The 17,711-nt window shown below is 33.6% G+C and overlaps 1 protein-coding gene across 1 annotated transcript in view; it reads right to left on the bottom strand.

The window, feature by feature from the left end:
- Positions 1-12,051, bottom strand: part of LOC150094357 (sodium-dependent transporter bedraggled-like) — a 29,553-nt gene extending 17,502 nt beyond the window's left edge. Inside the window, exons 1-3 of the mRNA XM_090411913.1 lie at positions 11,800-12,051; positions 6,073-6,619; positions 1,157-1,288 (exon numbers count right to left, since the gene is read on the bottom strand). Coding sequence (XP_090268039.1) covers positions 1,157-1,288; positions 6,073-6,502 — 562 coding nt within the window. The 5' untranslated portion in view covers positions 6,503-6,619; positions 11,800-12,051. The remainder of the gene's footprint in view (positions 1-1,156; positions 1,289-6,072; positions 6,620-11,799) is intronic.
- Between the last annotated feature and the right edge of the window lie 5,660 nt (positions 12,052-17,711).

Here is a 17,711-nt window from a genome sequence, read left to right as displayed (position 1 = left end):
GGGGGGGGGGGGGAAGAGAGGAAATGAAGAGATGACCTAGTGAACCACCAAGTAAACAGGCCAAGAACGACAAGAAATATAAAGGAAAAAAACTGGGAGGGTCTATCCAAGCAACAGGATTAAGGCAACAAACTATCGAATGTATCAAGGGAAGGCAATGTTTAAATATCGAAAGAAAAAAAAAATGGAATTTAAAAAAAAAATCTTGAAATATTAAACAATTAGCTTCGTATGTCAAGAGAAGACCGAATATGACTACCCTTTCTAAATATACCCCAAAACAATCCAATAATTAAAGAAAAAATAATTTATATTTGTTATCATGAACACTTTAAAAAAGCAATTACCTGTAATATTGAATATAAGAGGTTTGTCCGTTAAAACCAGGACTATCTATAATTATGACGCAAGAAGGTAAAAACTCTGCGGCAACTCTTTTCTATAAATGTGTACATGTGCATTTTAGAACGTGCTAACTGTGACGACAGCTAGTGATTATGACAGAAAGGTCACCTTTCGATTACACAATATTCTTGCTGTTACTCTCTGTGGAATAAAATTAAATGACCTTGCTAAACAACTGGGATTGTTTTTTTAGTTGTTGTCCTCCTCCCCCCCCCCCCTCCTCCTCCTCCTATAACACACCAAATGATCCTTGAAGAGATGTAAATTTTCTCTAGGAGTGCGAAAAGATCTGAAGTTGAAATTCTTGATTTGATATACGTTGTATGGATAAAGTAAGTTTGTTTTTGATTAACTATGTTTGCATCCTGGAATTCGCATACCTAGTTGGTAACACGAATTACTCAGAACTTTTCCTCTATTTGTATATCCGGTTGTTGATATCGGGGGAAGGTGGAGGAATTGACGCAACTTCATAAGAATAGTACATTTTTAGGGATATAAATATAAAAACGAAGTTATTTTTAAAATTATATTTAAAAATCTATTATACCTAGCACGTATACAGTTTTCTGATAAATAGTTGTTGATATTACGCATATTGCATTTCCTTTGTAACTTCCCAATTGCTTCTATTTGAATGTTGAAAATGGTCACATTACGTCATAAGCTTGAGTTTATGACGTAATGTCTCATCCATAACTGAGCTATGGATGAGACAAAATTTAATTACAAGCACACAAGAATGCCTTACCTTTAAAAGCAGGAGATAAAAACCACATGTCCAGTATTCCTGCTCCTAGATATCGACCTAACGTCATCTGAAGGAACAAAAATGGTATCCCAAAAATCAGGGAAAGAATGAGAAATTCGAGTATAAACGAAGCTGTAAAGATATAAAAAAATAAAATAAATTTCATAAAAAAACCATCGTTTTAATATTAACAAATATTTCTGAAAATAATTACTAAAATCTATAGAGAAATAACTACCGACCATAGAAGAGGCATACGGGATGTATCTTTATAAAATAAACAGTAATAGTCCAGTTTATCTAAAACTAAACGTGAAGTAATACTCCGGAGTTTCCATGGCAACAGTAAGTCTGTTTGATCCTACATGAGACTTGTGATAGTTTCCATCATTTAGTACAAACTGCAATGTTTTAGGGCACTACACCCGTTCAGAAATTAATTCGCATGCAGAAATGTTGCTTTGCCTTTTTTTTTTTTTTTTTTTTCGGGGGAGGGGGGTATACCAACGAAGAGCATATACGCAGGGGTGTGTCATTAAACATTACGCGTGACCTCGCTTAACTTAATAAATCCGAACAGATAAATCAATTTCAATAAAATTGTTGATAAAAATTGTTTTATTGAAGTTGATTTTCATTCCCAGGTGTGATACTGTCATCCTACTTACAGAAGGCTCAAAGGATATCATGCTTAGTTTCTAGAACTGGGCTACCAAGATTATCCAATCTTAGTCCACTCGCAACACTATAATATATAATTGGTTTACAACCTTTCGTGAGAGGCATCCACACTGAAATAAATAAATCCAATACAATATGACCCACATCTTTTAATCGTAGCAAATCTATTACAGTTATGTCATTGTATTTAGCTTTATCATTAAAGTTATCATATATATATATATATATATATATAATTTTTCAAAAAAAAAAAAAAAACAAGCACTGAAAAGAAGTAATATTGAAGTTACGGTTTTTCTCTCAATAAATTAATAATACTTAACAAAATTAGCAGGGAGCATTATTATTGTTTGAATCATTTAAAGAGCAATTACTTTGTGAATTTCTGATGTTTTTTAATCGTTTTCAACAGAGAATAATATTTATAGAGAAATTCAAGGTATAGTGTTCCTTAGCTTATTATTATATATGTAGAAAGTTTTTTTTTACCTTGGGTATATAGTATATTAAAGATACCAAGCAATTTTATAAGCTGAGTTTTAATCCTTTTTTTCCCAAGTAAGCAAACAGACAAGTCAAGTTTGCGCCTGCACGTAGTACAAGTATGAGGCAACCCGTGGTAAAGGTGTGTAAGCTCCGATCACTTTCCTAAGTATTTTCCCCTAATGCCTAGCTTATAAAATTGCTTGGTATCTTTAATATACTATATACCCAAGGTAAAAACTTTCTACGTCTTACTCTCATCCTGAGATTTTTATTTAATAAGGTCAAAGTACTTTGTGGCAGCTTGTTTAGGAAAATTTATAAGCTCTGCATTACTTAAAGCTTGGCATTTTTAGGCCTGGCTCCCACTGACGAGACTTCAATAAAGGTCGAAACCGGTGCAGGTTAGGCTTGGGTTCTGAGAGGCTCTGCTCGGGGCCACCGCTGAGATTATGGTTCTACTTGGTGGTAGCGGTGAGTCTGCCACTGGGTAGAGCCTATGCTGAGAATTTCTTCTCGGTGACGGGGTGAGCCTGTCACTGAGTGGAAAAACGCTGAGATGGGCAATCTTTCGGGATCGCCTAATTTTTAGAGCCCGCTTCACCTATATAAAGGTCGAAACCGGTCTGTGTAAAGTAGCCCTTGTCTTTAATGCATAGCATCATACATCTCCGCAAGGGGATGCACATTAGGGAAAAATACTAAGGAAAGTGATCGGAGCTAACTCCTTTACCACGAGTTGCCTCAGACTTGCACTATGTGAGACGCAAACTTGACTTACTTGTCTGTTTGCTTACTTGGGAGTGTCCAGTCATCAGAATTCAAGGAGAAAAAACCGGCCTACCCAGAACAGGACGCCAGGCGGTGTAGCCACCCTTATATGTAGAAAGTTTTTTACCTTGTTTAATAAGGTCAAAACACCTTATGGTAACTTGTTTTGGTAAAATACTTATAAGCTCTGTATTACTTAAATCTTGGTATTTCTAAGCCTGGCTCCCACTGATGAGACCTCAATAAAGGTCGAAACCGGTCTGGGTAGTGGCCCCTTGCCTTCAATGCATAGCATCATACATCTCCTCAAGGAGATGTGTTTTGCATTAAGGTTGAATACTAAGAATAGTGATCAGAACTTATTCCACCTTTACCACGAGTTGCACTACTTTGCGGGTCACCCAGACTTGCAGGCTCGAATTTGACTTTTTTGTCTGTTTGCTTACTTGGGAAATGGAGTAAAACTAGGTTTAAAATAGCTTCGTATCGTTAACGCATACACACACACACACAATTTTGTTTCTTTGCTGACACAAACTGCGAATTAGATTTAAAACATACTAAAGGTTGATTTGGTATGTTTTGTTGATTTTAGTTAAATTTAAAATGTTTTCTTACAATCACCACTTTTGAAAGAATTTGTAACTGTAAAAGAATCTTGGGCGGCAAAATAAAGGTTATCTCCTGCACAGTTAACACTTCGTAAATACCAATTGGATTCGTCGTATCTATCTCTTTATTTATTTAATATTTTTCATCAATTAGATCATTTTCAGACGCACAAAAAACATAACGACTCCTCTCCGGCTAAGTGCAATAATAAAAATTTGGTTTTTCGGACCATATTTAAATGATTTGAATTGTTTTCAATTTTGGCCTCGATCAAACGATGTTTGGTGGAAAAAATAAAACGTTTAATGCATATTCTATACTCGAAAGGTTATAATCCTAAATAAATAGGTCATAAACGGGCCATCTTCAGATAATCCAATACGCAACCTCAAGCCTCCTCCTAAGTATACTACGAGTCTCACACCGTAAAATGAAAATCGTCTCCCACTCAGCCTTCAGTATATTGTTGTTCTACTGTTGGTGAAGTTGGATTTCAGAATTCATTTATCCACTAACAAAAGTTACACAAATTTAACTGAAATCATTGTAGAACATAATGGATAAATTATTTCATTTTACTTTTATTTACCCTCGACTTGTTCTAAACAATATCGGTAAATATAAATTTGCATATCTCATACCAATACCAAGTAACGTAAGGAAAATCAATCACGGTAAATTTTTTCCAGTTTAGAAAACATTTGACAGTACCTCAGTAGTAATGAACGCATTTTTCAACCAAACTTTTTTTTAAAGATTAAAGAAATTTTTTAATTCTATAATTGTAAGAGAAACAATTATTTATTCCAATATTTATAGTTTTATTATTTTATTGCTCTAAAATAAAAAAGTAACTTTTTTAATATAATGAAATTATTAAAAAATCTTTTATATTCCACGAAAAATTGTAAGTTAAAATTTAAAAGTAATTATACAGTATATACATAATTACATATGTTTGAATATAAGCCTAATTAAAGTCAATACTAAATAGATAGCCAATGAAGTTCTAACTGAGGCTCGGCTATTGCTGTTACCCTTCCGCCATGATCAGAGCTTTAATTGCTTAATAACACCTTATCCCTACACTGTCCTCTACAGATAACGGGGAAAATGAAAAGCATTCTGCTTCGCCCCTTTAAGCCAGTCCTTATAAGGACTATAAGGATACTAAATAGATAATAAATAAAAAATTATCTATATATATGAACTAATCTTTTCAAATAGAAATGTATTAATTTAAATGTAAACAAATATATATATAAAATAAGAATGTGTATTAATAAAATGTATTAACTTAAATGTATGTATATATAAATATACATGTAGACTAAAAATGAAAGTATTATCAGTTTAAATAAATAAAATTAATAACATTAAAGATAAGATCTATGCGTATATAAGAAATGGGCTTTCAGCACCTGATGAATTATTTTCTCTTCTTGTTAAAGCGGAAAAGGAATGAGTAATTATTTTTTATTCTAACCCGGATCTGTGAAGTGTAGAATAAAATCGTGCTCAATATTACCTTTCACAATGATACTTTGTCTTACTTATCATAATCAAATAAGTCTTAACAAGACATTCAGATGCGGCTGAATCATAAGTTCATGTCGTTCGCTTTTTAACTATAAAAGGGCGAGCGAATCTCATGACCTGTCCCTACCATGACGCTGACAAATGTCTCAGCAGTGTCGACTTCCGAATACAATAAAGTCATTAGACCATGAATCGCGCGTGCTAAACGGGTTGGCTTCGATATCCTAGTGTTATTTGTCATAGATTGTGTGTGTGTGTGTGTGTGTGTGTGTGTGTGTGTGTGTGTGTGTGTGTGTGTGTGTGTGTGTGTGTGTGTGTGTGTGTGTGTGGAATGTCTTGAATGTCATTTGCGGTTACTCTATTTACAGAGATGATTAAGAGCTGTTGTAACTACTTCAGATTTCAACTTAATCAGTGCACAAATATTTTGAATGAGTAAATGGAAAATCTCGACGAACTAATTTTGCTTCTATAAAAATAAAATGATACTTGATTAATGAATTCTACATTAATTGACCAAAATGGAAATTAAATATAGTTTAATAATACAATTATAATAATAATGATTTAACAACTTAATAACAATTAAGACAAATTAAATAAAATAAAAAAGTAAATATGAATAAACTGTTAGTACACCTATTTAAATAATATATGTTTGTATTTCATTAAATGCAGAAGAAAAATTAATAATTTGTATTTTTATATGCGCATGTGTAATGTAATGTAATACATGCACATATTGTGTAGTGCGTCATGTAACAATAGCAACTAAATTTTAACGCTTAAAAAAATAATAATAAACCTAGATAATAAGATCAAGAACTTACCTTTATACACATACACCAACATGGAAAACCTACTGATATTATACATCCCCAGGATACAACTGAGGCACGCAAAGAAAGAGGAACTCTTCGTGGGCCATATGCTTCTATGTGATCGTCTGTGTTCGGCCAAAGTCCTCTCCCGGGTATTGTCTACTGTCACACCAGAAGATGCACCTTCTCTGTTGTTCTGAACATCATTTGTTGATCTTTCACGATTATTATTCCAGTTCGTCCTGGAGGTGGTATTGGTCATGTTTGTGTGTCTGGAACCAGAGAGCGAAGCAACTCTGGACACAGTCCGAGACACTGTTTCTAAAAATGTCACAGGAGGTTCATGATTACCACTCGACTGACTTGGAGGCGGATCTGTAGATGATCCTCCCACTATGGACGTTGACGAAGACTGCTGAGCCTCTACAGGATTGCCCATTTCTTTTCTTTTTTTTTTTTTTACTGCATTACCAAATGTAAAGAAATCAAGGTGGATCTAGTCACGGGACTTCACCTGATCATCGCTGTGACATTTCTTTTCCAACTAGGAAAAATCCTGTAAGGTTAAAGAAAACAAGAAATCAGTCAGTGAACAATAACTTGCGGAAAATCTTTTGACATTACGACATCGTATGTTATAAACGTGTTCTATTATAAAAAAAGGAGAAAAAACTGGTTGTTGTATAACCAAAGATGTCACTGTGAGAATTTTGATAGCGTATTCCTAGAAATCACCTTTTCTGTTGTATCACAATAAGATGTATTCTAAATAGAAAAGTTATAACATAGAACAATAGTAATGCTTCTGTATGATAAATAATGTCAAGGCCTTTATTATATGAATAATCATATTCATTAAGTACATAATAATAAATTTAAAGGGAAAACTTTTTATGAATAAGCACTTAACATGAGTAAACTGTATAATCAAGTATGTACACGTAAGTAAATTATGATCCCATTCTACAGTGGAACACACCTACTCTATCGCGGGGGGGGGGGGGGTGCAACACTACATAGCAGTTATCTATGCGCACTGTAGTGTATTGTCATAAGTAGTTGGATATTTCTTATGCAACCCAAATGTTAAAGTTACACTCATGAAAAAGAGGAAAAACAGTATCACAGCTGTCGAACAGAGCTTAATACTTGGTGCCTCAATCTTCAGGTGCCTGCATTTTGGATATGAACTAGTGAAAGAGAAATGGAATGACGTCAGTACTGACAAGTTGATAGGTGACAATGTCACAGTTGACACAGCAATTCAACACAGAGGATGAAAGAGCACCATCCCAGATGATGATGCACAGCATTCTGGTACGTACGTCGTTTCAAAGACTCACAAGACAACTCTCCTCAAATACATCAAAAGCAACTGCTGCATTGTATCAACAGCACGACAGTTAAGCACTACAGAAGAAGAAAAAAAGTGTACAGGTCCAACGATTTTTGGTTCTCACTGCATCACACAAATGTATCACTACGCGTATTGAGTTAAAAGCGAGTTAATGTAAACTAGCTCGAACACCCTATGGAATTCTAGAACACGTTGTGAGAGGTATAGACGCCGTCCTCTTTTCCATTGAATGCCCTGCAAACATCATGGCTACAAGATCCACACATGTTGTTAGACTAGAGTTATTTCAACTAGGATCAATAGACAATTCTTTAATTAAGATTAAACTATATGTACTCCCCTGCTTGCTTCCCTATACTACTCTCAGCAGGATAAATATATTTCACGTATAGTGGCAATACCGAAGCGACAAAAGTGAAATTATTGATTTTTTTTCTTATAGAATGAAATCCTGTAGTTTCACTAACGGAATACATTGCAGCTTTAAAACCCTGAAATCCGAAAAGTTTAAACTGTTTAATTTATATGCATGGTCCACACATAATGAGCTCTTGAAAACTAAATGCCCTGCCTGGTTGGATGAGTGGTTAGTATATCTGCTTCAGGTTTATGATTGTTTTTAATTGGAAGATGATGCCATCGTCCAGTGTAAGACTACCGACATTGGGCGGCCTTAAATAGCTTGAAAAAAGTTCAATGTTTGGTAAATAATAAATCGAAAATACAATATGATTTTGTTTTAGTTTATAGATTTATTTTAACTGTAGATTTTTATGAAAAAAAAATGAAAAATTACATTTGTCATTCCTTTTAATAAAGAATTATGAAAGTATTCTAAAAGACTCGCACTTATCTTGTCCTCTGAGACACGTATTAGGTAGTGTCAGCTTAAAAATCACAAGGGAAAGTGGGGGGGGGGGGTCTCGTTGTCAACAATATTTAAATGAAAAGAGCCATGTCAAATGAGTGAAAAGTTCTCCTTACAAGATGCTTACGCCATCACTCGAAATTAAAGTGAAACAAAGCTTCCCTTATCAGTATAGAAACAAATCAGGAAATTTCATACAGGAAAATGAAACAACAGGATCTTTCTCATAAGTGAAATTTCGTTTCATTATGTCATAGTTTTTTTTTTTTCCGTATCCATAAGTTACAAAACATCGTTTAATCAGTGTTTTCTTTTCCTTAATTGAGTTAAAAGCGTTTAACTCAACGTCTTCGTTTATATACTGAGATTGGAATCTGTGGCTATTTCGTCATCAGTTTTGATCACAAAAATATACCTAAAATTAGGATGCGCTTCAGAAACCAAACATTAAAATTTTACATTTTAAAATTAAAATGACACTACCTAACTGACAATTAGGTAGTGTCAGCACTGACGATCACGCAGATGTCAAAATAAAGACTAAAGCACATGCATGTGCTTCTTTGGATGTATTGATACATTAAATTTTATTCAACCAGAATTAATCGTTTTCGAATGCTTTTGTTATTACAAATTGTATAAGATGATGAATCATTCAATTTTTACAACTTCGCAGACTCAAATATATCAAGCCTTGAATAAATTAATTCTCATATAATATTCACATAAAGATAAAACCTAAGATAAAAACAAAACCCTGCATTACATTCGTATATTTACATTTACACGAAATTCACTTAACCTTATAAGGACTGGCTTAAAGGGGCGAAGCAATAATGCTTTTCATATTCCCCGTTATCTGTAGAGGACAGTGTAGGGATAAGGTGTTATTGAGCTATTAAAGCTCTGATCATGGCAGGAGGGTAACAGCAATAGCCGAGCCTCAGTTAGAACTTCATTGGCTACAGCATTGCCATCCATTACCCTCCAAGGATATTGGATTAAATGAATCAATCACCGCATCTCACGGTCGAAGTCAAGTCAATTCGCTTAACGAAACCATTATTTTTAATAAATACTATCTTATTATTAAAATAAAAAGGTGTATCTGAAAATTTCTAACTTTATTTATTAAATTACGTAGTTTAGTTTATAAAAAATTTATAGATTAAAACTTTTTTTATTTACTTTAATATTAAATTAAAAAATATATATAAAGTAATTCCCACAGTATTTATATTTTGTGAACAATATTGACCTTTGATGTAACCCAAACATGTTTCGCATCTTATTATATACAATAATCAAATATCTGTTTTAGACTTAACAGAATGTGTAAAAGATCTGTCAAGCGATATTATTCAAATTTTAGCCTTTTTTTTAAAGTAATTATCTCATCCCAAGAAAATTTAAATATTTGCATAATTTTACATGAAAGAAAAATAATAGCAACACGTATTTATATTAACGGAATGTATATCTTTGAATAAACGTACATCAACCTCTCGTGTAGCATCCACGGTAAATTCACAGCAATGAACTGCTTGATAACACTATGGATTTTCCACCACGCAACTCTTTTGTATTTCCTGGTCACAGGAAACGGATGGCGACGTTCTTTCCCTACGAACTGACGCCTACATTATCCAGTGACACGGAACTTCAACGTGTCATTACTGCTATTGTTTACTTCCGTCGTCATAACAACTGGTCCCAAACCTCCTACAGTTTATCTGGAAAGTGAGATATAATTTGATTGATCTTGCAGTCTGAATGATGTGCAGTATTTTTAAGTAAGAAAATTCTTTAGTCTGTTAGCGAAATCATTTGCGTCTTCATCCTTGAACTCTACAGACTGATAATTCAAAGTCAGGTCAAACCTCACGGGCTGTTAACTACATCTAGTGGCAAAGAAATGACGTTGGCAGCTGTATTTGTTAACAATGGAAGAGGAATTACACAAGCCCATGAGAACAGGAAGCCAGCAAAGCGAATTAACAATAGATATAATAATAATAATAATAACAGAAAGATGCATCGACTGGAATGTAAACGTCATTATGAACTCTAATTGCCATGTGATGATCACATTAAAAAAAAAAAATACTTGGAAGGAAAAAAAAAATTTTTTCTTCTTCCAATATGCTACCGATTCTTAGTAGTGTCTGTCAGTAAACAGATAGCATTTCCTTGTAGAAATGCTATAGTTAAAGAATGACTCACGAGCTAATCATAGTACCTATTGTAATATGTCTCATTCATGGGGTTACACCGGGGATATTCCTGTTCACCGGTAATACCCGTTAAAGCGGATTTAACACCGTAAAGTGGAAGATATGAACGCCCATCCACGTCAGTCGACAAGTGGGAGGGTTGGTGTTATTAGAACTCGACTTGGTTTATTTTTCTTTAAAGGAGAAAACAGGATTTTCTTTTTCATCAACTTACGCTACAACTAAATGTGCATCTTTAGATCAAGGAAAACAACCAATTCCTACCGACCTATTAGCTAGTAGGTCTCATGGAATAGCCGCTGTTAATTCATACTAAACTAGATAAGCTCTAGTGAACTGTTTCGAAAGGCTTTACACCAGCTATAAATAAAAAGTTAAAATGAAAGGACTAAATCTCAATTAGATAAATATTTAAGTAATACAGAAACTAAAAAAAATCTTTTACAAAAGCTTTTTAACTGGAGTCACTCAGTCGCATACAATGTGGGGTTTTCTTCCTAGAAATCCGAGATGTTATCGGTGGATAGCAGACTAAATTGGTCAAGAGAACACTCAAGGTAGACAAAATACACTCGGGTGTGCTTGCTGTAATTTCATAACTTTAGTTTGCTTTAGTGTAATCTAAACAATCGATATCAAACCAGATGGAATCCCACTGCTACTAGCTAAAGTATTGGTCCACGTGCTTTAAACTACAAGGCCAAGTTCTCCAGAGTGATACTGGGTATTGAAACCTGTTGCGACAAACTGTAGTATGATCAGAAGAAAACGCTATGCAGTTAAAGATAATCGGTGTCAGCTGACTATTATACTCATGATAAACTAGAAAATCCATGATTGCTTCCTTAAATTAAAACTGAAGTAAACCTTAAAGTAAAATAAAAATTTAGCTTTGGGAAAATTAAGACTTGAAACTGATTTAATATCTCGTTTTAATTTCGTTAAAACTCTCGTCGGTATTACTTATCAAATTTTCTAGCAAATTTGATAAGTAATACCAAGCGAGACGTAATCGTCACTAATTTAAGTAATAATAATAATAAACACTTAAATTTTAAATCATATAAACCTATTGAGAAAAGCCCTGAAGAAATGAAGCAAAAACTAACAAAAACCTACAAATACACGTCTGGCGGAGTTTGCAATACCAAGCAAACGGAACACCACCATCGCTTTTACTTATCGATCCCCCACAAAACGTATTCACTATCAAATCTTTCCTAAGATTGCGAGCAATAAAATCGTCAGTGAAAGAATTCCAAACCAAATTAACCTACCTTTCACATACTAGTAATCCACCGAGTCCTCGTACGCAACTCCCTTCACCATCCGACTAACAGATCAGAATGAAGCCCAAACGCGATAGGTTGCCTGCTTTGTGCTAGCTCATGTGTTATCAACACCCGCTGAATACTTCCGGATGCAAGCGGAAATGACGATTGGTAATAATTCAGGGTCGACACGCATCTACAGGCAAGTTAGAAGATCGGTGAATAGCAGTTGTTGAGGTGACCAATTATAAGAGGAAAGTTGTCGCGTGAAGATGAAAAGATATAATAATAATAATATCTGCTACGCACTGCTTCTTTCCAATCTCTTGGCTAAAAGAAGGCGTTCACCTCGAGACAGTGTATTGTTCGCGGTTGGCTTGATAATGTAACTACGCCGGTTGCTAAGGAAACTGATGTCAGCACATTCTCGGGTAATGGTGTGGTTACAGCTTCTCTTCTCTTTCTCTCTTTAAATAAAAAGAGATTACTCAATCTTTAATTTGCCCTACACTTATATCTGTGAAAGTATCAGAAGGAAAAAATAAATTGGTCTGTGAGAACTATGACATTTCCAGTAAGAAAGATATCAAAAGTTTGGTTAAAGAAACAATACAAACTCGCTTTTTTGTGTGTGGTATCAAAACTATGTTGTTTCGACACGCTCTGGTTCATTGCTTTGTTTATTCCTCTTACGATGAACTCTTACGAAAAGCATGATAACTAGCGGATTTCTATTGGCTTAAAAAGTCCCGTGGCTCCGATTATTAAGCGCAATAAGGTTTTTGTAGGTTGTTGTGGAATGTATTAAAAAATGAGTAATTTAAAAACAATAAAGCTTCTTCTTCTTCTTCTTTTTTTTTTTTTTTTAGTATTATATATATTGATAACAGTCCGTCCATAGTAACATTAAAAGATTACTTCGGCTGTTCACAATTGCTCCTAGTTTTTATTCACAAATTTCACACAGTAGGGTAATCGATTTTGAAGGAATGTGTAATGTTTTTTTAAAATATAACATTAAAATTATTTTACAAATATTTTGGAACAATAAAAAGTATAATTTTTTTTTAAATTATTTTACTCAATATTAAAATTTTGAAAAAAAAAAAAAATGGAGAATGTTTTCTGTATCCCAATATTATTTTATAATAAATTTTCCTAAGAAAAGAAGTCTGGGGCTATGATAGTTGGTATTAAACGTAACATTAATATTTATTCAAATTAAGTGGATATTGAATCCCACATTATTTCTTAGCCGAATAAGAAATTCAAAGATAGAAAATCTAAGAGTTTTATGCCGAATATAGAAAACCATAAAAGTTCGACGAGTCCAAGTGTAAGTCAACATCTAACAGTTTTATGCCGAATATAGAAAACCCAAAAAGTTCGACGAGTCCAAGCGTAAGTCAACACATGGTACATGCTGCGGCAACTCGTAGTAAAGGTGGAGTAAGTTCCAATCATTGTTCCTTAGTATTTTCCCATAATATAAAACAAAACTCCTAGGAGATGTATGCTGTTATACATTATGAGTGAGAGAAGGCCACTACCCAGACCACTTTCGACCTTTGTATAGGTGAAACGGGCTCTAAAAATAAGACGATCCCGAAAGATCGCCTAACTCAGCGTTGTTCTACTCAGTGACAGACTCACCCCATCACCGAGAACTTCTCAGCATTGGCTCTATCCAGTGGCAAGCTCACCCCACCACCAAGTAGAGCCTTAATCTCATTATGGCTCTGTCGCTGGCCCCACTCAGAGATAGGCAAAAACCTACCTAAGCAGAGCCTGTCATGGCCAGTCCCGAACCGGTTTCGATCTTTTTCGAAGTCTCATCAGTGAGTAGGTGACCCATATATATATATATATATATATATATATATATATATATATATATATATATATATATATATATATATATACACACACACACTGAGGTTGCAGTAATACAGAACTTATTTCTTTTCTGTGCGAGTCGCCAAAAGGTGCACTAATAAATTACTGAGATAAAGAGCAATAGGCTTCACTTCGGCGAAGTAAATTTATTCAAATTAATTGTAATACATTGTAATAGGCGTAGTGAAAAATTTTAAGTAATGTGATAATAGAAAGAATCTTACCATACGATGAGGATAATATAAGTGAATATCAAGCAGTATTTCGAAGGAATGATTCACATGGAGATTATTTTTACAAGATAATATCAGAGCAAAAATGATAATATAATTAGCCTTGTCTGGCATATGATAGCATTCTATCATATGCCAGAAATTCTGGCATTGGGAAGTATTAAATGAGGTAGGAATACCTCATAAAATAATATGTTTAATCAAAGTTTGCACTACTACCAGCCAAAACATGGTACTACAGGCTAATGGAATTAGATCTGAACCTATTGCTATTAACTTAGCTTTAGAAAAATGTATTAGAGAAAGCTTAAAACATGACAAGTAGAACAGTAATATTAGGATGTCAGTGTCACTCTAGCTGGAGAAAACGTTGAAGCATTACAATAACATTCAGAAAGCTCAACATGTAAGAACAAGGATTAATAATCAACCAAAATTTAAAAGAAAATAAAAAAAAAACGAATGGAAGGGAATGTGTCACAATGTTATGAGAATCGGTTGGATAAACTGCAATTTGATGAATTTTATCTAGTAAGAGATGATGATTTATATATGAAATACACAGAAAAGTAACGGAGTCTGTTGCACGGGAATTATCTAAACTATATAAGTAGCTAATATTTAATTATTTGGGTTGAAATTCTGTGCAATGGTCCAAAAATGGAAGTGGCGAATTTATATACCTTTCATAAACAACTTTGACTGTTATGGCTGAAAGAAAACGGTTAAAAATTGAATTAAAATAATTATCACGTCGCATAGCAACAATATTGGATTGTGTTTTGTGTCTATGAAAGAATACACATTAGAAAAAACTTAATATCTTCTTCCTAACCTGGATTTTAGGCCAGGTGTCCTGTTCCGGTCTCATGCCATCGCTATCATGGTCTTCCAATTCTTCTTTTACCGCTTAATATAAAAGAAATATTAAAAAAAAAAAAAAGGCAGGAGTGGAAAAGAAGATAAAGGATTGTGAATACACACAAGCCAACCTATACGTGAGGCACAGTGAAGGGTATTCGATATATGCTCCCGTGTAGTTCAATTATTTTTTAATTTATTTTTTTTTTCATTACTCCTGTGGTAAAGCAGCCTGATAATCACGAAGTGTGTAGCAGTACACGTAAATTGGTTATGCAGAAGTGATTAATAGATATTAATCCAGAACATCATCTAGAACATGTAGTTGCTTTATGATAACTTGATCATCTGAGATTTGGAGAAGAATTTCTCGTTATCTACTGTTGATCGATTTTTATCTTCAGCACTGAGTCTCGGTCTCGAACTATGGTCTGGTTTTTCTCTTAATAAATGTTGTCAATCTTAATTTCCTCGCCATCACCACGGTAAGAGTTGGTATCATTAGCGGGGCTGTTGTTTCCTGGTGGTAAAATTAAATATTTTATTATCATCATCTCGTAATGCTATCATTTGAGTGAGATACCGATTTCGCGTGCACACTTACTTCCTTCTGCCTACTCTCACTCCTGATAAATAGTGGCATGTAAAACAAAAACTGGTGCTTTCATCTGTCCTTTTTCCATTGGCATAAAACCGAAGTAAAAGAACAGATTATCACTCTATATATAAACTAATACAAACTATTCTTTCAGTTAATTTTTATGCCAATGGGAAAAGAAGAGATTCAAGTTTTTTTTTTTTTTTTGAAAATTTGGAAACATGGAAATTTTCATTTTCCTAAATTTTTATTTTAAAAGTATTTCCATAAATACTTTTAAAATATTGATTGAAACGTAGTTCTAAGTTGCAGATATGAAACTCTGTATATGCGAGAAAAATCAAATCTATTTGTTCAAAAACCCAGTCCCTATAATAAATGAACTTTTTTCGTGTTTTTTTCCCCGCAACCACTGTACCCTACATTTCTTTGCTATCGCGGAACTACTTTGGCACACGGTCCGGCCAACTTCACCAGCGCGTGTAACCTGAGAATACAAGTTCTGGGTAACGTCGTAACTTAAGATTAAGTTCTCGGTAAGAACCGGAACTCGTTAACAAAGATTGTAATTTTTACCTGACTATAAGGAGTTAAACGAAGCTGTACTCCCCTAACGGTCACAGTATCTTGGAAAATGTCCATAATTCGGTAAAAAAAAAAAAAAAAAAGTCTTTTTTTTTTCTTTCGTATTTTATATTCTCTCATACTAGCAGAACACGCTATTTAAGATTCAAAATTTGTTTCTGTCAAGAATAATTTTAAAAAATTATCAGGTATAACAATACATTTCAAAAAAAAAAAAATCTATATACATATTCCCATTCAAGTGAACTTAGCATGCTTCAAATAATACTCCTGTCAACAATTAACTATATATATATATATATATATATATATATATAAATGACGTCACAATTGACAAAGTAACTGTTTTCGTGATGGTAATAAGTTATTGCTTAATAATGACTTTGTAACGTAGCATTGCACCAATGTCTGTGTCGTTTACGTTCATTTAATCATTATAAAGAGCGAATTATTTAACAATGAAAACCTTGCAAATATCATCACGCTTCTCCCTACCAAACGATACACTACAAAGGATGTTTGAGTCAATTTGTAGTTAGCTAATAGATAAAAGGGAAGCTATTCCGAAAAGTACGCTAACAATAGATTTCCATACACTGTATATTGTTATAATACCTGCGTCACTGCTACCCGATAGTTGATCCATAAAAATTATTAAAGAAAAAAAAATCATTTAACTTCTACTGAACTACTGTTTTACCTACCACAAGTTTTTCAAAGAATGTCCAATTAAGTTGAATAGGAACTGTCCAAAAATACTTCTTTTTCCCTTCAGAGAATCTGACCTTTCATGCTTCCTAACACACTTCCTTGCACCTATATGAAGTTTTGGCTAATGACGTATTTGCAAGGAAGTGTGACTTCTGCGTACTAAATATGAAAGGGAGCAAGAAGAATCCAATTGGGATGTATAAATATTCATTCATAATTCAGGTTTATTCATATTGAAAATACTGTATACGATGGCTACGTTTCTCGTTGATTTATCTAGCATTAGCATTGCCTTCCGTCACAAACATATTCTGCTTAAGACCAAGCACGTCCGCTCGATGAGAAAGCATTGGTAAATAAAAATCAATTCGTTATTTTGCCAGTTCGTAAAAAGGAAAAAAAAAAAGTTCGATAATTTGAGAGGATGTGACGTCACGCATCAATGCGATTTATTTTATTTATATTCAATGAAAAAAAATATTCATTTATAAAATAAAAATAAAATTATTGCATTTTTTTATATTTTTAAATTTAAAGATAAAAATACTAAAACTCATTAGTAATTGAATTAAGTTAAGAAAATATGATTCCGTATACACCTTTAACTATTTAATATCATAATATTACAATAATATAAGTACCCATAAAGTGAATTATTATTATTAACAGTGTACCAAACGTAGACTGCTAAACGTACGTTTAACAGTGTTAAAAACAAACGTTTTTAACACTGTCAAACGTACGCTATTAAAAGATGTTTATCAGAATGCAGCTGCAGCAGTTAGAATAGGTGATGATTTGGGGAAATGGTTTAAAACAAGCAGAGGTACTAAACAGGAAGACCCAATATCACCAAGCATTTTCATCGCACATTTAGAAAGAGCAATGGATAAAATGAAAGAAGATGCCAAAGGAATATCTGTACACTGAATGAGAATTAACAATCTGAGATTTGCAGATGACATTGTTATTATTGAAGAAGACGAAAGAGAACTACAAAAAACACTGAAACTGTTAAATGATGAAGGGAAGAG

This window comes from Typopeltis vanoorti, chromosome 22 (genome assembly GCF_054136105.1).
Source record: "Typopeltis vanoorti isolate ZY-2024b chromosome 22, IOZ_Tvanoo_1.0, whole genome shotgun sequence".
Taxonomy (NCBI): domain Eukaryota; kingdom Metazoa; phylum Arthropoda; class Arachnida; order Uropygi; family Thelyphonidae; genus Typopeltis; species Typopeltis vanoorti.
Note: the sequence above shows the minus strand (reverse complement) of the source record. Positions and strands in the feature narration are given on the sequence as shown.